Source organism: Archocentrus centrarchus, chromosome 20 (genome assembly GCF_007364275.1).
Source record: "Archocentrus centrarchus isolate MPI-CPG fArcCen1 chromosome 20, fArcCen1, whole genome shotgun sequence".
Taxonomy (NCBI): domain Eukaryota; kingdom Metazoa; phylum Chordata; class Actinopteri; order Cichliformes; family Cichlidae; genus Archocentrus; species Archocentrus centrarchus.
Genome location: NC_044365.1, coordinates 19,379,945 through 19,406,626, shown reverse-complemented (window position 1 = coordinate 19,406,626; position 26,682 = coordinate 19,379,945). Strand labels below are relative to the sequence as shown.

At 40.5% G+C, this 26,682-nt stretch overlaps 1 protein-coding gene across 3 annotated transcripts in view; it reads left to right on the top strand.

Moving 5' to 3' along the window:
* Positions 1-26,682, top strand: part of sh3kbp1 (SH3-domain kinase binding protein 1) — a 41,251-nt gene that overhangs the window by 4,218 nt on the left and 10,351 nt on the right. For 2 of the 3 annotated variants that reach the window (XM_030757128.1, XM_030757129.1), the window contains exons 2-7: positions 7,110-7,267; positions 17,440-17,554; positions 19,059-19,165; positions 20,601-20,736; positions 20,933-21,009; positions 21,759-21,854. In XM_030757128.1, coding sequence (XP_030612988.1) covers positions 7,110-7,267; positions 17,440-17,554; positions 19,059-19,165; positions 20,601-20,736; positions 20,933-21,009; positions 21,759-21,854 — 689 coding nt within the window. Of the gene's footprint in view, positions 1-7,109; positions 7,268-16,647; positions 17,022-17,439; positions 17,555-19,058; positions 19,166-20,600; positions 20,737-20,932; positions 21,010-21,758; positions 21,855-26,682 lie in introns of those variants that run through there. The other variant, XM_030757130.1, reaches the window with a different exon arrangement.

The following is a 26,682-nucleotide window of genomic DNA, read 5'->3' as shown; positions in this document are numbered from 1 at the left end:
GTGGTCAAAAGTATTCACTCACCCATCCCATTCCAGGAGCTACAGGAATTCCAGCATGGTACCATGATAGGATGCCACCTGTGCAACAACTCTAGGAAATTTCTTCACTATTAAATATTCCATAGTCAGCTGTTAGTGATATTATAACAAAGTGGAAGTGATTGTGAATGACAGCAACTCAGCCAGAAGGTGGTAGGTCACGTAAAATGACAGAGCAGGATCAGCGGATGGTGAGGCACATAGTGTGCAGAGGTCGTCAACTTTCTGCAGAGTCAGTTACTACAGACCTCCAAACTTCATGTGGCCTTCAGATCAGCTCAAGAGCTTGGCATAGAGAGCTTCATGGAATGGGGTTCCATGGCTGAGCAGCTGCATCCAAGCCTTACATCACCAAGAGCAAAGCGTGCAAAGATACAGTGATGCAAAGCACACCCAAACTGGACTCTAGAGCGGTGGAGACATGTTCTCTGGAGTGATGAATGACGATTCTCTGTCTGGCAATCCAATGCCAGAGAACAGTATTTGTCTGACTGCATTGTGCCAAGTGTAAAGTTTGGAGGAGGGGGGATTAATCTGTGGGGGTGTTTTTCAGGAGTTGGGCTCGGCCCCCTAGTTCCAGTGAAAGGGACTCTTAATGCTTCAGCATACCAAGACATTTTGGACAATTTATGCTGCCAACTTTGTAGGAACAGTTTGGGGATGGCCCCTTCCTGTTCCAACATGACTGTACATCAGTGCACAAAGCAGGTCTATAAAGACATGGATGAGGGATTTTGATGTGGAAGAACTTGTTTGGCCTGCACACAGTCCTGACCGCAACCTGACAGAACACCTTTGGGATGAATTTGAGCAGAGACTGTGAGCCAGGCCTTCTCGTCCAACATCAGTGTCTGACCTCACAAATGTGCTTCTTGAAGAATGGTCAAAATTCCCATAAACACTCCTGAATCTTGTAGAAAGCCTTCCTAGAAGAACTGAAGCTTTTATAGCTGCAAAGGGTTTGCCAACATCATATTAAGTCCTACATTGTTAGGTTATGCTGGCAGCTTATTTAGTAAGGCACATCTATAGAGTGCAGAGTTCATGGTTGAGAGATCTAGCTCTGCAAGTCATAGGAGCAGAAGTGACTTCTAGCAGACACCTAGATGTCTGCTAGAAGAAAGTCAGCTGTCACTCAGAGCAACTGCAACTTTAAGCTTTAATACAGTTTAAACAGGTGAGATAGAAAAGAGCAAGTCACCCCCATACAGTTTTCTTGCAGTGGGAAATTAGCTATCGAGTCCAAAAGTGGTTTTTACTGGTCTGTAAAAGTGTTTTTTAACTGTGTCAAGTTGGATATTTTAACATGGAAATCTGTGGGTGTTTACTCGCTCTTGTGGCCATTGGAGGAACTGCACTTTTTGTCACTGATAAAGATGGGCCGTGTAACGTTTGTGATCCAACACATTGATGCAAAAACAACAACAATGTTATTTCTTATTCTTGCTCTAATAAGACAACATCCCTTTTGGCTCTTTTTTTGTTTCAGTTGCGCAACAAGCTGTTTGTAGAAAAGTGTCAAGAAACTTGTAGGAAGCCATATTTTTTTGACCGCAATAACTGAAGTTCTCACTTTTGAGGCAAATGCAACTTTAGATAAACATAAATACAGACAACACCCATCTGTGAGTGTGTCTAAACTTTTTACTGGTACCGTACAATATAGTTCCCAAAATGTATAGCTGCACCAGCACAAGCAAAAAAAAAAAAAAAAAAAATCTTAGGCGTATTCTCTGTGAATGTGGTTTTAACAGCTAATATTCATCGTATGTTCACAAGTCATAACAGGCATTTCATACACGTTCTTGATTTGTCAGTACTGCGTGCATTGTGATGAACTCTAAGCATGCCATCTAGTTCTGGTAGATTCCAGAGGTCAAAGGAGGCGACACCTCCTCGGCTCTGTAACTCCAGCACCCTCTGCAGTTGTCTGTATTTTTCTGGTTTTAGTTTGGTGTTGGTGTTTGGTTGTTGCCACATCCAGTGACAACACCCAAACCAATGATGTGTTACTCTAATGAGAGCAAACAATGGATTTGCTGGGTCTATTTTCTGCCATGGATTTAGGGCGGTACGTAAGGGAGGGTTTGTGGTATTGAAGGAACATTTAAGCCAGAGCAACAGTGTGGTTTCTTGATAAGGTTTGGACAGTAATAAGGAATAAACATTATTAGGCTTTGAATATACTGTCAGTGACGACTGGAACATATTTAAGTTAGTGAATTTTCCTTTTTACGCCTTCTTTCCTCATTTCCCTTTCCTTTTTCGCCCCAGGCCCAGGTCAGGCCCACCTCTACCACCTCTAGCAACTTTCTGTTCAGGGTGAGGCTTAATAGGTGATCGGGACTGCAGACACCTGGTTGTTCTGAGCTGGCTCTCCTTATCTTCTTGGGCCCAGCAGCCCACCCACCATTCAGATGTTAATATAACAAAACAAAGGATAGATATGCATGCAAGAAAAATGGTGAAATTGCATGAACAAGAAAATGAAGATAAAAAAAAAAACAAGGGAAAAAAGGGTAAGGGACTTAGTGTGAATGTGAGTGTACATGTAAAAAAATATCTTCTTCTTCCTCCTTTCTTATTTTGTGTGCTGCAGAAATAAAATACAAGAGCAGAACATGAGATTGGAAGGTGGGCCGTAGCAGTTGAGCATAATCAAGACGCAATCAAAGAAAGCCCAGCCTGTAGTAAAAAAGAAGGCAAACCACCAAAAACAAACAACCACACAAACACACACACACACACACACAGACGAGGGGGGGATTATAACTGGATAGTGTTTGAGGAGTGAGGAGTGGGATAATTAATGTATCTTTAAAAACTCAGCTTTTGTATAAACAAGACAAAGGGAGCTGAAGACAAAACCCACCACAGCCACAGTCTGTTTACCCTGATGCCATCTGGCAAGTGATACACAAGTATCTGCTGCCGAAACACCAGACTGGAGCGGTTTCTTTCCTCAGGCTGTGAGACTACTGACTTCACCTCCCACACTTCAATACAGAAATAGCCTTATTTAACTTAATTAATAATTCCCTTACCTTATTTTTCTCCTGTGCTTCACACACGGCAATCAAATCAAAATGTTGTTACACAATCTTGCTTTGCATAAAAATCATTAAAAAGATCTCCACTCATAAAATGAACTTGAATCTGTTTCCTTTGTTGCAACATCAAGACTGGTTTGCAGAGAGTACCGTACTTTCACATTTTCTTGATGCACGGTGACTTCTTATTCACAGTGTCACCAAATGTGGAGCCTTTTCTTCTAATAATATGCATACATATTTAACTTTATCAAGTTAAAGAAGTTTCAGCTTCAACATGTTGAAGTTGAAATCCCAGCAGATAACACACTCCAGCTCTGCAGGGATGTCAGCATGAGTTGTGTGCAGGTACATAGCTGCACGCACTGGAGTTAATTGAGTTAACCTTGTGTACAGGACTGAGTGACTATCCTTTGCACATTAGCCACTGTCGTGCTACAGATAATCAACCTAGGCTTTTTGCTTTGTAAGCTCATGTCGCCACTGGAAGACTCCAATCTTTCTGCATGGCTTCACATGTGACGGCTCGTCTTCAGAGCCCATTTGGCGTTAACATTGTGTCACTTTTTAACTTGCACCCGACTTTGCACTCGGTGATGTGCGGAGCCACAAGCTGTCGTCCTCTTCAGCAGCGCGCGTGTTACTGAGGGACGCGGGTGGGTGGACTGCAGTGTGTTGCCCTGTTCTGCCACTCAGCTCTACTGTAATGCAGTTTGCACGATAACTGCCACAAGCTATCAGTTCACAGAGCGTACTTCTCCTTACTGAACAACCTGCCACTTCCCCACAAATATTACAGCTGAGATCAGTAAAAGGAAAATACTACTCGTGCCACGTCGCTGTCTCAGCTGCGTCTAATCTGTAGAGTTATCTGGAGCCAGAATCATATCCCACCATCTGAGTGGCAGACCAACTTGGACTACAGTCGTCTGCTTTGTCTTGTGGATGTCTTCCTCCTTCTCTCTGATTTAAACTCCCAGCCACACCCTGACCTTCCACCAAGCACTACCACAAGAAGCGGCTGGTGCAGCATCCTTTAATGCATTTAATGCTACAGCATATACATGTGTGAAAGAGGTTACTGGGGGCTGGGGGGCATATCTGAGTCATAGCAACCCCCTTATACTGTTGTTCCCATGGTTACCCAACCCCTGAAACTCCCCTATTGCATCCCCTCAGTTAGCTGCCCACACAGTTTAGGCCTCGGCAGCCGGTGCATGCGTGTGTGTGTGTGTGTGTGTGTGTGTGTGCAGAGAGCTGGCCTTAATAAGCAAAATGTGATATGACACATAAGTGCATTTTTACAAGTATTATCAGCTGCACACGCATTCACAAGATGTTTCTGCGTGTATGAAAATGTGAGTTGGTGTGAGACGTTTTGAGGAAATGAAGGGAAGGTAGTTTTTTTGTGTTTGTTTTTGAGTTGTTAATTCTTTCAGAGAATCAGGTTAAATCTGTTTCACCATATTTCAGAAATGTTCACCTCATGTCTTCAGCATGATGTACATTTCTGCTTGCTTGTTTTTATTTTTATTGATGTCTAACTGCTAATTGTTACTACAGAGCAGAGGCATTTTCAGGATTTAATGATTTTTTTTATGGGGTGGCACAAACCTCAGCCTGTAACATTATGGCAGCTGCACCGAAGCATACGATTCAGCATCAAGATGGTGTAGGTAAAAAAATACAATTTGGTTACATTTGTGAATATGTTTCATTCTGTGGAGTGGCAGAAGGAAAGAACAATGTCTCACACTTCCTTTGCTGCACCAAATTCACCATAGATAAGGTAGACAATGGACCAAACCAACTGTGATTCATATTAGGGGGAGTTCAATTTTCAAAACTAGGAACTAATTAATAAAATTAAGTATGTAAGTAAAGCTTACAAGTGCCTGACACCAACAGAAAAAACAATAAAAGCAAAAAACAAAGAGATATATGAATGATATGAGATCAGATACATAATTACCCAAATGCCTTTTTGTTTTTATTTTAGAAACCTCAGCTGAATCAATAAAACAAAGGGATGAGGGTAATTTATTCCAGATTTTTGGAACCACTGCCCCAAAGGCCCGATGCACCAGCAGTAACCTTTGCTCCAAAGACCTAAAGGGACTGGCTGGAAGAGTAGGCCAATAAAATCTCTGAGGTACACTGGGGTGCCTTAAACCGCTTGCTTTAACCTTTAAAGCTCAGGATGGTTCGACACCAAACTAACGCTAAAGCTGACAGGGACATTTTAGATTTTGTCTTGTCTTCATTAGCACAAGAGGTCTGAATGCATGTTATTATGCTATTTATCATTATTTTATAATTTTTCTCTTTTTCTCAGAAATAAAGAAGTAATAATTTCTGCCCATGGCCGCACTGATATGTTTTTGTGTGAGGCAGCAGGAAGGGCCTATAAAATTTGATCCCACCTCCCTCCTGCTCAAATGAAAACACCCCCAGTGACTGAAAGGGAATAATTACTCTCATCAAGTTTCTTTTGAGTCATCTGGAGGAGGGTTCGTGTGTATACAGGTCACCGAGCAGTACCATGTGGGAATATTTTTTGACCAGTTTCATGCCCACAAGGAAGAACTTGTAAGCCAAAGTGAAGGTCTAAAAAAGGAAAAAACACAAACTTTTTTTTTTCACTCGTGGGTATTGTGGCTGGATAGGTCATGCTGACTTTTTAACTCACCACTTATATTGCAAACGATGTGGGAAATGAGTAGTCAGAGCAGCAAATCTGAGCTTCCTGCAGCTTTCCAAAAGATGTCATTTTTTTCTTTTTTTTTTACAGTGTGTCTAGAAGTAAAATCAGTTATTAGATGCCTTGAACAGCCAGTGTCCTGATTGCAATGGGGATATCTATTTTGGGGCACTAGACCTCATCAGCCTGCATATTCATCTGCATGGTGGTTTGTTTATGAGTGTGAGGCTGCGGATGGCTTTCCATTTGGTGTATTCATGCTGAAAGAGTTGCAGGATACATGAAATCCTGCATGTAAAATGATTTTTTTTTTTTAGGTGATATCACAAGATTGTGGAGAGCAAAACACCAACCACTTGTTTTTTAGGATTTTTATTTATTTTTTAATCTTTGTGTCTTGTTTTCCATTTGATTTAGCTGCACATCTGTGGACTGAGGATTTCTGGTTGTCCTCATAATGGCTCACGGGGTAATGTGTCATTAGCCTCACATATCTTAACATTAGTTCAGGCCACAAGTTGTCCCTGATAGTGATCCTTGATGCTGTAATTTCTATGTTTAAAACCACTCTTTTTATCCAACTCCTGCTTTCCTAGAACCTCTTCAACAAAGACTGAGAGAGCAAAGCTACACTGACCCACAGCTGGGCCACATTAGCCACATTAGGCAAATACAGCAGGTTGAAATAAACCAAAACTACCCTTTAAAATGCACAAATGTGGCATCTATGCAAAAGCTTTTCCAACATATGTAAAAACTGAATATGCAACACTTTCAGTTGCACTTTGAAAATGTGTTTACTCAGAATTATCGCCTCGTTTTCAGTTTGTGGCTACGGTATGTGGTAAGCCGCTTACATACATTGTTCGAATGAGAGCGTTTTATTTTTTTTGAGTCAGGCTTTATTTTCCTGACAGTGAGTAGATAGTGACAGATGTGTACGACATTTCGTGAATATTTTAGTTTGTTTGTTTGTGAGGTATTTGCGGTGAGGACAGGTGGGCTGCACAAACAGTTTGCGTCGACACAAAAGCAGCGACTGGCAAAGGAGAGGAAGATCAAGGAGATAAACAGTGCGAGTTTCTAAAAAAGCAGCTTGATTTGCATTCAGTGTTTCGTGCCTTTTCAGACAAAACACACACTTTGGTTTGTGAACAACAGCAAAAAAAAAAAAAAAGGACATCTTTAATGAGTGAATGAAAACTGGTTTTCCCCCAGAAAATTAAGCAATGTTCTGGACTCCAGTGTGGTGCCTCTGCAGTGTTTGACCATTTACGTGTTGTAACATATCAACTCTCCCTCTTGCTCTCTGTACACAGTGGAGGCCGTGGTGGAGTTTGACTATGAGGCTCAGCAGGACGATGAGTTGAGCCTGACGGTGGGCGACATCATCGTGAACATACGCCGGGATGAAGGAGGATGGTGGGAGGGTGAGCTGGGTGGACGCAGGGGGCTGTTCCCAGATAACTTTGTCAGGGTGAGTAATTGCAAACAGTCCCTATGACCTATTTTTTTTCCTCTCATGTTTAAAGACTATGGAAACCCACAAAAGAGCCTCCACAAATAGCAGCGGAGCAAACCTGTGGCTGTGGTTTGCTTTGGGTATTTGCACTTGTTTCTGTTGCTATTTTAGGACAGGAAAACACATGTGCACGTTTGAGAATTTGCCAGCATTATACTCTTTGTAAAGTGGGTTAGACTAAAATTAGATTTAAGGTTAGATCAAATTAAGAAGTAAGGTTAGATTAAGGTTGAGTGTGTGATGAAGAATGAATGGAATTTTTTTTTTTTTGGATTAAACCAGTAAACGTTTGCAACTGTTCTGTAATTCTTAAGTGTTACTTCACTGATTGCATTGTTTTCTGCAACAGTTCAATGCAACCAGACAAGCAGAGGAAGCAACAGAATAAAGTACATCAGGATCTCTCACGGCTGACACTTTGAATTGATATCATTTCACAGTGTCATCTTCTTCATGCTGCTATTCCTACTGTAATATATTGACTTGCCTTTACAAACACACATTTTAGTCTTGTGATATTTGCCTCTGATCTCAAGTGGCCTCAATAAGTTTTGGCTTCACACAGTGTTTGGAGAGGTCTGAAGGCTTCACAGTCATCATTCCACTTAGGAGGATTTCTCAGTATGATGTATGGCCTCCTCTGGGTCGTCTGCACACGGACTGTATAAATGTCCAGATCTGTTGTTAAGGAAATGCTGTCCAGTCCTTCATGTGTGCAGCCTGCGGGTCTGCAGTGGTCATAGGTTGTGACTTCCTCTGATGAATCAGCGTGTCCCAGGGATGTTCAGCAGGAGGCATATTGGGGCTAAATTCTGTCTGCGGAAGTGTCTGGACTGCACTGCAATGGCAATGTGGGGGTGGGCATTGCCCTGTGGAAACAGCCACAAAGCGAGGTGCTGCCGCAACAATGCGAGGTTGGAGTACCTGTGTCCAGTCATTTCTACCAAGAACAATCAGATCAGGGATGCTGCTCTCGTGGACATGCAAGACTGCAACGGCAGCTTGGACACGTGTGCCAGCATCCAGCATGCCTATAACTAAGCCTCAGTCAACTTCACGCAGCACGGTGGCACTGATGACAGTGCTTTTTGTGTTCTGAGACCACTGGCTTGAGATGCACTAAACTAAAGAATTCTTTTGTGTTGGGTAAACAAATTACCAATCCCACCATTGATTAAACCAATCAACCAGAACAGAACAGAACAGAAAGATTCAAAGATGCACTGAGAAATGGATTTAAAACCAAGATTTAAAATGAATTTGACAACACAGAGTGAGAGAAAGTAACTATAAAACTGTTCAGTTATTTGCCATTATTAAGAGTTAAACTGATTAGTCAAATAGCCAATTAGAATTTTATTTTCTTATTTGTTAAAAAAATAGTTTTTAAGAGGTCACTACTAATATTCTGCTCCCTTATTATCTGACTGATGATAAGCAGCTAGTATGTTAGCCGCATACTCAACCACCAGCAGCAGGGCCGCCTGGTCTGTATCACAAAACCAACCCAGCAACCACAACAGGAACTGTGAGGGTAGTCTAAATATCATGCTGTGTGTACTTGGCATGTTGTCGAGTGTGTACGTGCTACACTGGAGCAGGTATCTTTCGAGCTGGATAAAAATAAATTATTGCCTGACTCTGAATCAGTTGCCAAAAAATAAATCAAACAAGCCTTTAAAAGTAATTTTCCTGCAAACATGGCAACCGTGACCAACAGTTCAGACTGACACTCAGGTGTGTATTATACTGGTAGTGACTGATGCAGTGCTGATGCAGTGTAGAGTGGCTACAGGGGTCAAGACTCACTTTGCCAAACATCTTCAGACCCCACCAACCTGGAATCAAGTGAGAAGGTTTATTGGATATCATGCAGTCCCCCCTGGCGCAACAAATCAAATAAAGTCGAGCTTCTCAAATGCGAATGTCAGGTTTTTATTTCTGATGGTAAACCCTTCTGTTTCTAACCACTACTCAGATGAAACAAAGCAAATGAAGATATTACTTTGGACAATTCTCACTGTCTGGAACAACCAATAATTGTTAGATTATAGTTAGATCATCTTTTCTGTGGTGGAAAATGTGTCTGCATGACAGTTTCTGCTTCTAGTTTTTCTTCTTCTTCTTCAGTTTTGCTGGTTTGGTAATTGAAACAGGTCTTGCACAGCTGTAGGTGTGAGATTCCTAAATGAGGAAAGTCTCACAAAAAGCTTCGGGAATGTAAAATAGTCAGTGTGTAATGATGAGAAGGAGGAAGTACCTTGCTCACAGTCTCATGAGAGGAAGTAGAAATGTGCTACAAACCAAGGGCAACAGGACTCAGTTTGATTACAGCAAAGAAGTCCATCTATTGTCAGGCTGTTCTCTGTGCAGTCAGGCTTCATTTGTGCTGACTGAACGTCAGCTCTTGCATTCACCGTCAGAGAGCCGGACAATGGGCCTCCAGAGGCTTTGCATAGATGTTGTGTGTGTGTGTGTGTGTGTGTGAGAGAGAGAGAGAGTGACAGAGGGAGGCTGTGAGTAATGCAGTAATACCAAACTGGTCTGTCACAAGACTACAGTTATGGGAATCAGTGACTGTAAGCTTTGCCAAGTGGAGGAATGTGTGTGCGTAGGAAGTAGAGGATATGGACACACATGTTTGAGAGAGGTGACGGGAAGCAATTGCATGCACGCGTCACCACAGTGGACAAAAACCAGGAAAGATAACCGACTATAATTGTGATTTTTGTGTTTTTCAGCTGTGGGTGTTTGTCAGGGTCGGCTCAGGTTAACACACTGTTTTTTTCTGAAAATTGTTAATGCAGTTGAGTACTTTAGCGAGGCAACCATTCCTTTAGATGTCACGGGGCTGCAAGTATTAGCTGGCTTGTGATGTTTTTGTCGCAGGTGATGTTATATCATTAATTAGCTGCTCAGTCGAAAAGCTGTGCTGATATATCTAAAAAATATTAGTCAGATGGACAGTGCTCAGTTCTGTCACACACTGCATGCACTTTACATACAGTTTATTCACCATCTTTGCCAAATTATGTTGACCTGATCTCACTTCTGTTTCTCAAGAGCAGATTTCCTTATAACACCCTAACAGAGCACTTAGTTTACACTATTTAATGACCTATTAACCCCAAAGACCAAAGATGTTCAGTTTACTATCAGTTTACTATAAAAAATGCATTTAAAATAAAAATTAAATTAAATTAAATAATGACTCAGTGTTTTATTTTTAATTTATTTACTTTTCACTGCAGCCTTTTCTCTCCAAGAAAACAAGTGGCTGATTTCCTCATCATCAACATCCCTGTAGACTCTTAGCAGAGGTGGAGGATATCCTGTTTGTGGGAAATGCTGTAACCATGTGACCTCCGTTCATTGGACAGTCACATATTGCAAATCAGTATCACATGCTCTGATCTGATATGTTGGGAGTGAAAGTGAATAGTGTTTGTTTTACAGCGTTTGCTTTGATGCCTGTTTTTTTTGCTAATATAGTTAACATTGGATGCCATGATTAACTTCTCTACTGCTTAGTCAGAAAAAGCATGCGAAAATGCAAAATTAAAACAGTTTCCAGAGGCTAGATCACATCTTCAAATGACAGTGCAAACTTGATTATGTACCTTACTGCTTCCACAGGATTTAAAAAAGTAAGGAGCAGCCAAGTGCTGATGATCAAATGCATTTGATTAACTGAGTGTGAGCGCCTCTGTAAAAGCAGAAGTTTTGGCAGTCTGCAGGCCTGGAGCATTTAAGTGTATTGCTAACACAATGCTACCAGGAGTAGACTTCCCAGCAGACTCACCTCAAGGTCAGATCATGTAACGCTCAGGGAAACTGCAAAAAATCAAGAGCTACATCTCAGACTCTACAGGCCTCAGTTAGCATGTTACATGGTAAAGTTCATGAGAGTACAATTAAAAAAAAGGCTAAACAAGTATGGCTTTTTTGGAAGTGTTACCAGGAGAAAGCCTCTTCTATCTATAAAGAACATGGCAGCACGGCTTAGGTTTGCAAAGTTGTATCTGAACAAACTACAGGACTTCTGGAACAATGACCTTTGGAGAGACGAGACCACAGTGGAGGTGTTTGGCCATAATGCACAGCACCACGTTTGGAGAATACTAAACACTCCAAATTAGCACCAACACCTCATACCAACTGTTAAGCATGGTGATGGAGGGGTGATGATGTGGGTTTGTTTTACAGCCACGGGAGCTGGGCATCTTGAAGTCATTGAGTTGACCGTGAGCTCCTCTGTATATCAAAGTATGCTAGACAATGGCCCAGTTAAAGTCCAGACCTCAATTGGATTAAAATGCTGTGGTTAGACCTTAAGAGAGCTGTGCATAAATGCAAAACTCAATGAACTAAAGCACCGCTGTAAAGAAGTGTAAGAGACTGATGTCATTCATTGTGGTTAAAGGTGGTTCTACAAGCTACTGAAGCACAGAGTGTACTTAGTTTTCCTAAGTACACTGCAGCTTATCTGCAAAAACCAGGTGTTCTCACTCATTCTGAGACCCAAAAATAACTGAAACTGGGGCCTCTGCAAAGATTTGGATTAAGGGTCTAAACACTTTTATGAATCAGAGTTCAGTTCTTGACGAGGTGGCCTAAAACATGGCACTTTTATCCATTTTTCCTTATATCTTCAGCACAACATAGTGTTCATAAGGTGAGAGGTATAAAATCTTAAGTGACTATTTTAGTGCGACCACTGCACAGAGTTGTGCAATAAGGACAGAGTGTATAAAACAAGGGAGGATAATATTTTGCATCACTGTTCTGCTCTGCATTTCACAATAATTTTAGAAGTGCCAGCTCTGTTTCCCCATCCCTCGCCTCTCTCCGCCGTGCGTCAGGCTGTTCTGACGACCCACTATGCAGCGGGCGCTTCAGTGCATTGTTTTGGTATTATCTGTGAAGAGAGAAGGTCAGAGGTCTGGTGATAGGGGACGCACACAGCAGTGTTTCGCATTCGAGCACTGCAGGGCAAAACACATAGGCTTTTAAACATTACACGGACTAGCACACATAATCCCGGTAGTGTACATTGTGCAGGTGTTTCCTGTTCAGATATGATGAATCACGTTCTCTTCCTCTTTTCAGATGGATTTCCTTTTTCTCTGGGTAACCTCAATATCCCCGCAGGAGGAATTGCAGTCGAGCATGAATGCAGTCATAAAAAAAGGCAAACAGTACAGTTAGCCTTTTGCATGATTTCCATCTACAAACATATTCGTTAGCTAAACAAACACCCTCAAAAAATAAAAATAACAAAGACATATCTAATTTGTTTAATCTCTTTGTTGTATTTCATGGAGCAGCTAGTAGCTCTAACTGTCTCACCCTTCACATATATACCAAATAGAAGCTGTAGGCTAACAAATGGCTGCTGTGTACACACAATGTCTGTGTACACACATTTCTGAATGAATTTGTGTGGGTCTTTGTGTTCTCTTCCTGCAGGACATGCAATCTTTAAAGTCAGACGTGGAAGCTGCGGCGCCTGCCTGCAGAATCAATGTCTTTTTCAGTGGGTCTATACTAACAGTGCATTAGCCTATTTAACAAATGGTAAATACCAAACGCGACGGGGAAGTTTGACGTGACCTCAGTAAGCAGAAATGCTGCAGCATAATTAACAAAGTCTGCATCTCTGATCTCTCCCACAGATCTGACTTCGCCTGATTTTCTAAAACATGAAAAAAAATTACCTGTCAAACTCCAAATATTCAGCTGATATTAGGCTTTAGCTTAATTATTAGTTAATAATCAAGATGAATAACTTCATAATCTTAATTAATTTTGTGTTACTTGATCAGTTGATTATTTATCTGGCTTTAATTTGTCTGCTTATTTAAACTGAACTATATTAGCACTGTGTGCTGGCAGGAAACACAATGCTTTTTTTTAAACCCCTCAGCCTATAAAAGCCGATCGGGTATTGTTACCACCCTGCCGGGCGTGCAGCCAACTTTCAATTTTCTGAATACGATAACTTGAGAATAATGTTACCAATCACAGAAACTGACAGTATTGACAGCTTTTTACTGGTTCTTACTAAGCCATTTGCATGTCACTGAGGCTCATATGAACCCCATTAAAATCTACCAAGATCTGTAATTATGTGTTCTAGAACTAATGCTTCCAGGGGTGGCTGAGGGGTAGCACTGGCAGCTGACACTGTTTTTATTTATTCCAGGGTTTTCTATTTGATAGTTATCCACTGTAATTCTCTAATTTTTATTCAAGCTTTCTTCACTGCTAGCTAGGTGTGCTGTCACCAGCTCAGTGGCTGACATTAGGGTGGGTGTGATGGTGATTCGATACCTACGTATGGCAAAAATGAGACAATGAAGTTATTTGTCAAAACCACTTTTGTCAGGCCACAAATTGCCAATATTTGTTATTGTTATATGAGAAAATTGAAATACTTTTTTTATCTGTATGTTAATTATGAAGCAAGCTATTAATTAGCTTAGCATAAAAATAGGAAACAGGAGATACAGCTTGCATCCTCTCTCCAAAGTTAAAAAGAATATACTCCCTAATTTTCTGTCTCAATATGATTAATTTTATTTATAAATAAATAAAAATTTACCCTGAGTTACTTTAGCTATAAATATGTATATATATTTAAGTCTTGCTGTCTGGCAGACAGTTTCTTTTCAGTATTTCACTTTTTAATTAGCCATTTCCTGTTTTAAAAGGACCACACAAACCCCACGTCACTTTTTAATTGGCCTCTAAGCTATGGGGATCCTGACTCTTTTCTCTGCTGAGCCTCAGATAGTGTTTTATAGTTGCACAAACACGACATATTTTTCCACTGAAATCTTCGTCACTGTCTTCACTTCCCAACTTATTTAGCTCCAAAATTGTCTCGTTTAGCCTCAGATAAGCTTCAGCTGTTGTCGAGGAAACGTCTTCTCTTGTTGATATTTTTGGATCTCAGCGGCTCATTAAGGCTTTCACGCCAAACCAGGCAATACACACCCAGAGTGTGTATGAGGAGTTGGACTGAGTCAGTGTACCCGGGCCCGTTTGCTTCACTGAGCTGCGTTCGCCACAGGCCAGAGCTTATGAAACAGTGTCATGATGAATGTGGTGGGGAGATGTGAACCATCGTGTCTAGTTTCCCAGGATCTCTGCGGTTTCTGTGTCTCCCTGTTTGCCGTCTCCTCGCCGGCCTTTTTCTTCTGTCAGTCGGCGTATTTGTCTGCTCGCCTGTCTTTGGTTTATTCGATCAGTTTCGCGTGCCGTCTTGTGATTCTTTATGCGAGTGAAAGTCACAGGGATAGAGCTGCTGCTGTGAAGGAAGGGAAGCTTCTGTTTGTGTTTTTGGTCAAGCTTTGTTCTTACTAACTTTTGCTGCTCGTTTGCAGGTACACAGTCAGGGTCCCCTGGGTTACTGACATCCAATATATTTCTGCTCACAGCAGCATCTGCAGCTGGGAAATAAATGCTGTTTCCCAGATGATCTGCATGCATCCAGCAGATAAGCAAATTTATTGCATACAAATGCACTCGACCCTTATGAAAATCCACTATGGTTAACTGTGGTTTTTATGCAGTAACCATGGTTTTACTGCACAAAAACCATAGTTAACCATAGTGGATTTTCGTATGCTTATACTCAACACAAGTGATTTTGCATTTGTTTATATATGAAGGATTTGTGTATGAGAAGATATTTTGTACATATAAAAGTCACAGTCATTTAGCTGGCGTGAAAGAAAACAAATTAACAACAGTTTTAGTTGAATTTTGTTCTTATTAATTTTAATTAATGGGAGCTTATCTATGCTGATCTTTAGTTCTGTGTTTATATTCTCGGGCTCTAGCGTTATATGATTCACACTTCAGAATAAGCTTTATTTTTCTTATACTGTGTCTAGATGTTGCGGCTCAGTAAACAAACTTTCTGATTCTTTTTTCGCAAACAGAAAATTAAAAGAGCAAGTGGGCCAGTGTTGTGCCAAAAAGTGATCGTCTGCCATAAAGTGATTTCCGATGTTTCTATGTGCTTTTATGTCTAATGTCTTTGCTTACATTGGTGAATAGGGTGTAGTCAGTATGATTTATGAAGGGCTTATATATAAAATTAAGAAATGACCTGTTTTTCAAGTATGTTTATGACTCATTATTATACATTATAATAAATCCAGTCCTCTTTGGTCGCTTAAAATATCTTTATAGAGTGTAATGTTATATTTGTTGGGTTTTCTGCTGCCCTCTTGGCCAGATTTCTCTTTAATAAGACATTTTTAAGATAAAGTACAGTTTTTACCCTGATAAATAAAGACTATATAAAATCACTGCCAAAAATTGAGTGCAGTGTCTATCTTGTAACAGAAATGTTGTTTGTCGCTCAAAACGACTTGATATCATTCACGAGAGATATGTTTTACATATTTTCCACAGACTATAGATCAGCAAGTAATTTACAACAGTTTAAATACAGGCAATCATTTTCTGGCAATTACCGGAAATCACTTTTTGCCAGAACACCGGGCTTCTGTGCTCACAGCCAGAGCTGTGTGCCGGAGATCACCATATGGCTATTAGTGGTCTCAATTACATCGTACAGAGCCAAAAATAAAATAAATAAATGAATATATTATTGGCCGATCTTTACACCAGTTGCCCTCCTTGACGTAGCCCCAAAAAAGGGTTATGTCTCCTCCCAGGATCAAAATGCGGACCTTTCACTCGTTAGGGAAATGTGTAAGCCAGTACTCTATGAAGCCATATATTTGGCATAAAAAAGGGAACATCATCATAGGTTCCTTTTAATATTTAATCCTTTAATATAGAACCTGTTGTCGGCGACAGAACGTGCTTCAACTTCGCGGACTTCCGGCAACAATTACCATAATAACCCTATGTTGGGTGTGAAGCGCAATTTCTCAGCTTTCAGAAACCGTTTGAATTTTTCCGATAGGACAAACAGTCGCGTAATTACGGTAAGTAAAACTACTTTTGAGCTGACGTCTCAGCGGTGATACGCTTGGTGTCAGCAAGCTGTTCACGGTAAGTAAAGGCAGGAAACTGGTGAATCTGCGGCGATTGTCCGGTGTTAGAGGAAAGCACTATTATATGCATGCTTACTTTAGGTACGTTCCAGTTTCTTGTGAGAGTGCGTTTGTTTTTACTTTACATTAGTCATTCAATAATAAAAAAATCATAAGTAGAATTTTTGCAAGTGATGAGTTGCAAATATTGTGCAGACACTGTAGGCAGATGGATTTAGCAGAAAGTGTTGCTCATGGGGCCTGAAGAGTCCAAAAATATGAGTCCATAAGCAAAGACAGAGACCCAAAAGGCAACTATATTAAATCCCAATGAGCGCTGTGGAAGGTTCACAGACCCCGTGACAAAGACGGAAGGGAAGAGAGCGCTATTTCTACACAAAGGGGATTGAGCGCAGGAGAGTAATGAAACGCAGCTGAACCTAATTTAGACAATAAGCCGTGAAGAAAGTAAATGTAAGCCACGGGTAACAAATAACTACCAAAGTAAAACAGGAAGTAGATAACCGCGGAAATAAAGAGACATGAATGAACTTAACAAAGGGACTGACACAGGATGAAGAAACGCGGGGAAAGACTGAGGCAGTGAAGACAGAGAGCACTGGTGAATAAATGAAAGTCCAGCCTAAACAGGAAGCAAACTTAACCACGAAACCATGAAGCATCGACAACTCGTGTGTAAAATGTTTCTTATGCTTTTTCTTCTGTATTCTGTTTCTAAATTTTGTGACTTGTGCAAACGTGTGCATAGCATGACGGTCTTTTTTTAATGGTGTTTTTTTTTTTTTTTTTTTTTTATATATATCTGCTTGATTTAAGCACGACTCTAAAATTTAAAAAAAGAAAAAGAATTTGACATTTACACTGATTCACAGGCATTTTTATTGGAGCCAGACTGGGTTGCATCATTTTAAGCTAAATTACTGTTGACTTGTGGGATTACTTTTTTTTTCTTGACACTGATAATTCTTTGTTCTATTTTAAAAAAAAGCTGGCATTTAAACAAAGAGGCTTTAACACTGCCATTTATTAAATCCTGCCTTACCTTATATGTAACCTACATTTCTCTAACCTGTGCCGCTCTCTCTATAGGAGATAAAGAAGGAGGGGAAGAGGGATGGAGGACAGGCAAGCACAGTCAGACCTGACCTTGCCAATGGCAGTGCTAGCCCCGTGTTGGACACCAGCGTACGACCAGGCAGGAAAGGTACTCTGCTCTGTCTCCTGCATTCATACGCTGTGGTCATTCGGTAGCTTTAAGGCTTCAGGCCTAAATATAGAGCCTGTTAGTGTGAGCAAGGATTTGGGACATTCACTGCTGAACACACACACATACTGAACAGTCACTATATGCTCCAGGGTGGGATGTGGGCCCCTATACTAGAGCAGCAGTAGTAGTAATAGGTAGTTAGCCTATTGGTGTTATGGGTGGATTACTTTGTTTGGAAGTCAATTAAATGATAAAAAGGATGGAGCAAAATCATCACAAAGCTAACAGCAAATGTAACTTTGTGAGAGAATTACATATGAGCAAACAAAAAGGCACAAACAGGATCATCCAAACAAGGCCAGGTGTCAGGGAAACAAAAAAAAGTAAATTCAGGCAATTAGTCCAGGCACAAGACTTCAGGAACTGGCAAAAGACACACACAAAAGGCAGGTGGTGGATAAACTCAGCAAACTGACAAACAACAAGGAGATCAGGAAGACTGGAAATACAGAAAACTAACTGAATGTACGTAAAACTAATGAGGGTGAGGCAGGCCGTACTGAGAACGAGGAAAGAACAAAAAGAGGAAGTAAAACACTGGGAATACACCGGACATAATTCTTTAAAATAAGACTGGAAGTAAGAGAGACACAGAAACCAGCTAAAAGCTACAGAAAGCATGACTACAAGAAATACTAACTGACCACAAGGAAACACAATACGGCCAAAAAAAAGGGCCAGAAAATGACATGCAGTGAATCAAAGCAACTTAAAAATGACTTCAAAGAGACACAGAGAAGAGACAGATATAAACTGACCCTAAGGAGATGCAAGAAGACGGAGAGAAAGAAAGCTACTAAGAAGATGTACAGTATGAACATAACCACACGCACACAGCATGACCAAAATGACACTTTTAGCCTGGGTGTCTTCCTTTTTATAGGAGGAGTGTGATACGCATAGCACTTGTTCATTGATATATATTACTATGTGGCATTACTCTAATAAACTATATAAATATTATAAATATAACTAGAGGTTTAAATTTAACACACAGTGTTATGTTAAACATACTAGTTGTCATTCATCAGCACTGCCCATTGAACCTGCCCGTCACTACTGTAAAGGCACCGTGATGTATAAAGTGAAGAAGACTGACACCTTGTGGACAAAAGAGGGGCTGCAGGGTCATGTCTTAATGCCCCAGCTGCTGTGGGATGAGTCAAGAGTAATGAGCAGGGTAATGAGTGTAAGGCAAACAACTGCAAGGCCAGTGTGAAGTGTTTGGTGTCAGTAATGGCTGGGTTGCCTTTCAGCTAAAAGGTCAAAGTTCAGCCATGATGGCCTTTAATCAGTCAGTAACACGTGCTCCATCACTCTAAAGCATGGACTACAGATAAGTGTGTGAGCTCATCATGTTACATGTACAGTAAATCCAACATATGTTTACACATAACCTCTGTGTGTGGCTGTGTGTGACGTGCACGTTTGTGTGTTGCAGGAGAGCAAATCCGTAAACGGAGATGTAAGGCTGCCTTCAGCTACGTGCCTCAGCATGAAGATGAGTTGGAGCTGAAAATAGGAGATGTGATTGAGATCATAGCAGAGGTGAGACCTCCAATATGAGCCTACAGTGTGAACACAGAGTAACAACAACAAAAAAACAAAACACACACACACAAAAACAACAAAGCAAAAAAAAACCCAACAGTCTCAAATCAAGGTCCACACAGCTGTTCTGGAGCTTTTGGTTCTTCCTCGGAAGAATGAGTTTCCCAGTTATTTATGGATGCTGCAATGGACTGGCAGTCTGTCCGTTGTCTATCCCACCTCTTGCTCTAAGTCACCTGCGAAAGCTCTAGGCCTCAGCCCTGAATTAGATAAAAGTTAAGAAAGCTGATGGATGGATGTTTGTGTGTACTTGATGGCCTTTTCTCCATGGCTTAAAAGCTGAAATAACACAGCCTTATTCTTTTTTCCATCATAAAAAAAACCAAACAAAAACCAAAGAGGACACTGGACTTTTATCTTATCAAATGTTAAAAAAAAGAAGAAAAGGAAAAAATTAACTAAGAAATACTGTATAAATCAGGGTCCTCACATCCAGGCCTCGAGGGCCGGTGTCCTGCAGGTTTTAGATGTGTCCCTGATCCAACACACGTGAATCAAATGGCTGAATTACCTCCTCAGTATGCAGTCAAGTTCTCCAGAGTCCTGCTAATGACTTCTATATTTGACTCAGGTGTGTTGAATCAGAGACACATCTAAAACCTGTAGGACAGGGGCTCTCGAGGCCTGGAGTTGAAGAGCCCTGGTATAAATAGTAAAAACATTTTAAAATATTTTACATTTTTTAAAGTATTCAAATATTTTCTGCATTTATTTATACATAATTAAAATTATAAGATATGTTGATGTTTGTCAAAATCATGACTTAAGAAAGAAAAAATAATTGTCATCATTTGTGATAACCTTAACCCTATTCTATATTTTTTTAAAAAAAAAGCAAAATGGAAAAAAATGTAAATAGGTTAAAAAAAATTTTTTTTAATTTTTTTTAAAATTTTTAAAAAAAATTTTTCAAATTAAAATTAAAAAAGAATGAAATGCAAATTATACAAATTATATTCTAAATTATAAGCTACCTTTATTATCTTCTATTGTTTACATCAAAGTTGAGTTAAAGTAATATTTGTGAACTAAAAAGTAATTCAAAAATCAAAATTTGATATAAACATTTTACCTTTAAATTTTGTGTTTTGGTCTCATAATTTTGAATCTGCATTAATTTATTTAATCAATTTTCAATATTTTTTTTCTGGTGGATGTTGTCTTCCATGCTGAATATATAATCTTTTGGCAAATTGAACACTGAAGTCTGTGTTTGGTAGTGATGAACCGTATATGCTTGTGACCATCATTGACCATATTTGTTCAAGTGAGTCTTTTGCACACGTGTGTATTTCTATCTGTGTAAATCTGAGTCTGCGTATAAACGTGTGCTGCTTTGTGTTGTCTCTGTTGTGTAACTGTGTGTGTTCAGGTAGAGGAGGGCTGGTGGGAGGGAATTCTTAATGGGAAAACTGGCATGTTTCCCTCCAATTTCACCAAAGAGATCTTCACGGATTCAGACACACCCTCTGTGGACTCACAGGAGGAGACCCGCAGTGGACGCACAAGTGAGTCACCAGCCAATCAGAGCACAGGAACACACTTGCGTATATACAGTACTTTTAAAAAAATCAGTCTGCTTCTACAAGATTTATTGTTTATTTTCCAAGCTTTGAAAGTTTTCATTAAATCAACTTTTTTTTTTTTTTTTTTTTACTTTGATGTAGCAAACTAAGAAGTGTTGTGTATTATCTGTGTCTGTAGATAAGGACAGCCCAAGCAGTGAAAGTGATGGTGGGGACAGTCGGTCAGAAACGGGGTCAGAAATCCCTCCCAAGAAGGTAATCAGTCAAATGTAATACCCCACACTAGCTATGTGAACATCCTTGGGGGTCATTGGTCCGCACTGACCTCCACTACACAATCACCCACAGTATTAAAAGTAGACAGGTCAACTGAATGTCACTAATCATTTTTGGAAAACTGCAGATCTTTGATTTAATGTAGCTGTTACATTGAGATAAATCACCCATCTAAACATTGCTACAGCCCAAGCATTAATAGTTGCAATACATCCCGCAGGTACACAGCATTTGTTGGTTTGTTTCTTTTTGTGCAGAGTTATGGACCAGCTTCTAACCATCATCAGACAGAAAAACAATCCCACCCAAAGTCAGACACTCTCCTGGGTCTTGAAAATGCTCTTCCTTCCCTGTGGTTTATACCATGAGCTTCATGCCGGGTCATATTTAGACATGACACTTTTGAGTCAAATCTAGCAGCACAAGCAGATCTAAGCACCTGGCCATATTTTGGCAACAAATGTGTGGAACAGAGGAAGCACACAGACAAATATAACAAAAGAGGGTTATGATGCAGCAGTGGTAGATTTAAGTAACACTGCACTGTGAGTACGTTCTGAGTCGTAGAAGGAGAAATGAAACTTTAGAGTTAACGCTTAAGCCCAGAGGGAGCTTTTTGAAACTGAAGATATTTTTGTTGTTCTTTCTTTCTTTCTTTTGAGGATTGCTTCTTAAAAAAAAAAAAAAAATGTTTGTCATTTTTTCCTCTTTAACCCCCCCACCCCCAGGGTCAGCTCAGAGGGTTTGGCTTTGGTAATATCTTCAAAGACCAGCCCATCAAGCTCAGGCCTCGTTCAATGGATGTGGACTCAGAGGGGGACAAGGTGAGTCACACACACCCAGCTGTCTTTGCATCACACATGTTCATTTCCTGGAGAAATGCAGTAACATTGAACCGAGAAATCGCCCTGTTTTTGTCCCCTTGAGATGATTTAGAAAACAGGTCCCCACAACATGAGTAATACAAGTATGCACACTCTCTTTTATACACTTTAGTTTATAATTTTTTTTTTTTTTTAAATTATGATCATCAGCAGTGAGGGCAGGAAGTCAGAGCCTTGGCACCTCCCCTTCCTCAAGCTTCAGTTTTACAGCACAGGAAGTGGTTTTATGTTCACACACATACACACACACATCCTGTAGGGAATTGACAAGCAAAGCAGAAGTGAGAGCGCAGCAGAGCAGACAGAGCAGACAGAGAGCAGGAGAGGGGAAGGGAAGGGAGTTAATACAGCTTTTTACTGACGTCTTCATATTCACATGTATTCTCCCGCTGCCTGAGCTGATGTAGCAAAGCCTCGTCTCAGTTGAACAGGAGACTCAGAAAAGGACGGTAGGGACAAGTTTTCTCTGCTTCTCATTTGGGATTTTTTTTGGAGGGAAAGGGTTGCACCCTCATTGATCATTTTGTTTTTATCTTCTGTATGCTCTTCTCCTCTTCATGGGAAAATTAAAGAGCATAGCAAAGTAAGTGTTCAGAAGATCACACGAGACGGGTTTTAGCCGATGTAGTCGTGATGATGCTGTGTTGTTTTACACTGCTGTCAGCAGGCTTTGTAAAGATTTCTCAGGGAAATGCAGAAAAAGAGAAAACAGCTGCCAGGAAGACATTTTTTTTTTTGGGAAGGAAATGCTTCAGAATTGATACTTGACAATTTTAATGAAAATGGAGGAGTTTATAGACATAGACTTAAAGGGCTAATTCACCTATTTACAAAGCAGCTGCTAAGAAAGACGTTGGTTTTACAGGTATTTTATGCTGAAATAATGCAAATATTTATTCTTGTTTTTGCTACTGTTTAGACTGCAAATATTTGATATTTTTGCCATAAAATATTCTAGTTTTTAGACAGCTTTTTTTTTTTTTTCTTTTTGTTATTTTGCAGAAATCTGCTTTCCCAATGAAAAATCAGCAGCTGAAAATGACAGACTCAAACAGCCGCACAATGAAACACTGCTTAAACATTCATTAGGAAAAAGGTGGAAATAAGAGCATTAACTATGCTGATGAAGGTGCATTTAAAGGGAGTAAAACAGTCATTAAAACCAGCATACTAGTCATCAAAGCCTCCTGTTTAGCCGCAGACTGTGTGTGTGTGTGTGTGTGTGTGTGTGTGTGTGTGTGTCTGAAGGATGTTTGTCTGCCTGCCCTGCTGAGTAGGAGGCTGTTATGTTGCTTTATGGTGAGACTAGTCTTCTCGCTCAGTAATGAGGCTTCAGAGGACGTGACAGGAGTATCCATCTGGGTGAGTCACACGAGGCCATGTAACTTTTTAACTGGACAGTCAGTTGTTTGTACGTGTTTGTGTGTCTGCGTCGGTGACTGAGTGGTGTGGCTTACTGCGCAGATCCAGTCACTGCTAGTTTACGGCTGATGTTTATAATTTGGATATAATATTGTTGTTGCAGCAAAAGAAAAACTTTTCTTTGTGTTTCCTCCAGACTTTTTTTTTCTGTTGTAGTGACTCAGAGTCACAGGCTTGGGATCAGCTGTCAGCTGAGTAAAAGAAGTCACTGAATGTGTAACAGAAACTAGTGATGACCTTCTCATGCCAGAGAGAGCGATAGCGGGAGCTCAATGCATTTAGGCATGCAGACACGGTCAGTTCGAGCTGCTAAAGTTCAAACTGAGCGTCAGAATGAGGAAGAAAGGTGGTTTAAGTGACTTTGAATGTGGCATGGTAGATATGAGCTGGTCCGAGAATTTCACTACTGCAATTTTCCCACACAAACATCTCCAGGGTTTGCAGAGAATGGTCTGAAAAAGAGAAAATATCGAGTGAGCGGCCGTTCTCTGGGTGAAAATGTCTCGTTGATGCCAAAGGTTAAAGGAGAATGGCCAGACTGCTTTGAGCTGATAGGAAGGCAACAGTAACTCAAATAACCACTCGTTACATGCAAGGTGTGCAGAAGAACATGTCTGACGGGCTGCAGGAGAAGAAGAGCACAACAGGTGCCACTCCTGTCAGCCAAGAACAGGAAACTGAAGGCACAGTTTGCATGGGTTTACCAAAATTGGACAATAGAAGTTTGTAAAAATGTTGCCTGATCTGATGAGTTTGAAATTCTGCTGCTTGTAGGATCACAATTTGGTGATGGAGCCATCCTGCCTTATGTCAACAGTTCAGACTGCTGGTGGTGTAACCTGTGAGGGATATTTTCTTGCCATATTCTGGGCCCCTTAGTGCCAACTGAACATTGTTTAAATGTCACTGCCTGCCCGAGTATTGTTGCTGACCGTGCCCATTCCTTTATGACCACAGTGTAATCATATTCTGATGGCTGCTTCTGGCAGGTAACACAAAAGCTCAAATCATCTCACTTTGTTGAATCTATGCCATGAAGAATTAAGGTAGTTCTGAAGGCAAAAGGGGTCCAACCCAGTACTAGATAGACGTACCTAACAAAGTAGTTGGTAAGTGTATATACTCAGTTTCTTCTGCCAGGATAACATCCTGACTTATCATACTTCATCAAAACGCCCACTTCTTTGAGTTATTAGGCAGCTGAAATATATTTGGAGCGAACCAAGAAATTGTTTGTGGAATTTGGCCAAAAAGTGATTTAGCTGGAGAACAATGAAGGGAACTACATGATTAATTGCCAGTTGGTCAGGGGAAAAAAAAAAAAAAAAAGCAGTTCAGCGTGCACAGCTTTTCTTAGTGACATGAAAGAGAGAAGTGGAAAACAGTAATAACTATCTTGAGGAGAATAAAGGAATGTTTGCTGTCATGCTGCAAAACTCAGAATTAAAAATATTCGGATTGTTCTGGATGGTATTTGGAGACCTTTTTGTGGTTCTCGCACTGACCTTAACTCACTGAACTTAGTCCTCAAAAAAAAATGGCTGAAATTTTGTTAAAACTTGTTGTACACATGAAACCACAACCTGAGCTCTAATGTCTGCTTCCTCTTCATGCTGGTGATGTTGGCTTTATGTTTTCTGTGTTGAGTCACTCTAAAAAACCTGGCTCATGTGACACTCAAGACTTTTATAAGCCAGTTGTGTCACCCAGCAGTCATCTTGGAAAAAATATTTTGAAGCCAGTATCAAAATGAATCAGAAGGGTCTACGTGACATAAAACCCGTATGTTTAGTATCACTTCTCAAATCTGATAATAACCCGTTTAAAAGGTTTGGTGAATTTTGCTACTGAAAAGTTTAATTTTTTTTCCCCCCTCAACCATCAACATCAGCTATGGATGTTCCCTTCCCTCCATTCACCCTCAACCGGTTGTGGCAGGTGGCTGCCCCTCCCTGAGCCTGGTTCTGCTGGAAGTTTCTTCCTGTTAGCAGGCAGTTTTTCCTTCCCACTGTCACCAAGTACTTATTCATAGGGGGTTGTTTGATTGTTGGGGTTTTCTCTGTATTATTATATGGTTTTATTAAATCATTTTTTCAGGGTTTTACAAAGACTTCACTTCAGCCTAATTTCAAACATGAATTCATGGAGCAATTTTCTGTCCAAGACATCCAGATATTACACAACTGTCAATGACATTAAATTAGGTTTATATGTGAAAGCTTGGTAGACTTTTGTGTAATAACGTGACAGCTTTGGTTTTTAAAATACAAAAGTGGAAGAAGATGAATGGATGTGGGTGTGATCAGACAGTCAATCAACATCCGTCTCATTGTCTGTAAAAGCCTCAGGACAGTCAAAAAGTACTGTTCATGTCAGCTAGGGTGGTGAGGCTCTGCGCCTCCTAACAAGAAGAGATGGGGTTTGAGTCTGCAGAGGTGTTGAGGAGACAAAGTGCACTTTCACTTTTCAAGCAAAGTCAAGAGACTTGCAATTGTTTTTCTAGCCATCTTTCTGATGAACTAAGAAGATGGCTTTTCACTTATTTATTTATTTTTTTAAACAAATCTTAACATTGTTTACACCTCACAAAGTTTTTGTAGTCGCTATACTACAGCTCAATCTGGAGTGTTAACACAATCATGTCTCTGCTCAGTGCCACCAGCGCATCTTTAATGTCTCAGTTCGACACCCTGCAGCGTATTTACTCTTGTCTGAATTTCACACCATTCTTTGCAGATGAACATCTGCTTTACAGTGATGCAACGCTGAAACACCAGCCTGCAGAGTTCATGCAGCTTGAAGGGTTATGTGAGGATCAAACGGCATCAAACAAGGCATTGTTTTCACACTGCGTATATGAATTATGATAAATGAGTGCCTGCTTTTTGTTGTACAGCAGGTGCTGGCTATGCTCACTGGATGAACTTGTTGTGGTTTGCACATACTCAGATATATGCTGAATGTCACAATAATATGCTCATTCTGCTCCTTGCACAGGACTGGAGATGTTTATGTGTTTAGAGTTACGTTTTTGCAGTGGGGAACCATCTGTGGTATGAATTATTTAAATCATGTTCAAAGAGCAGTGTCATGCAGTAGCTGGGCATGCAAACGTCTCTTTGCTTGTGGCTCCACATGGGTCTCATTAGGGAGGGTAGCAGAGATTGAGGGGGAGGGATTGGAGAAGAGGTGGCACGGCGGTGTGGCTGAACAGAACAGAGCTCTGTGTGTGTGTGTGTGTTTTCTCACAGACTGAGTGCTCTGTGTGCATTTGTGTGTGCATTTTCCTGTGGAAGAGCCACCCTGGTTCCACAAACACCGAGGGATTCACTCCAGCTGGGAAACA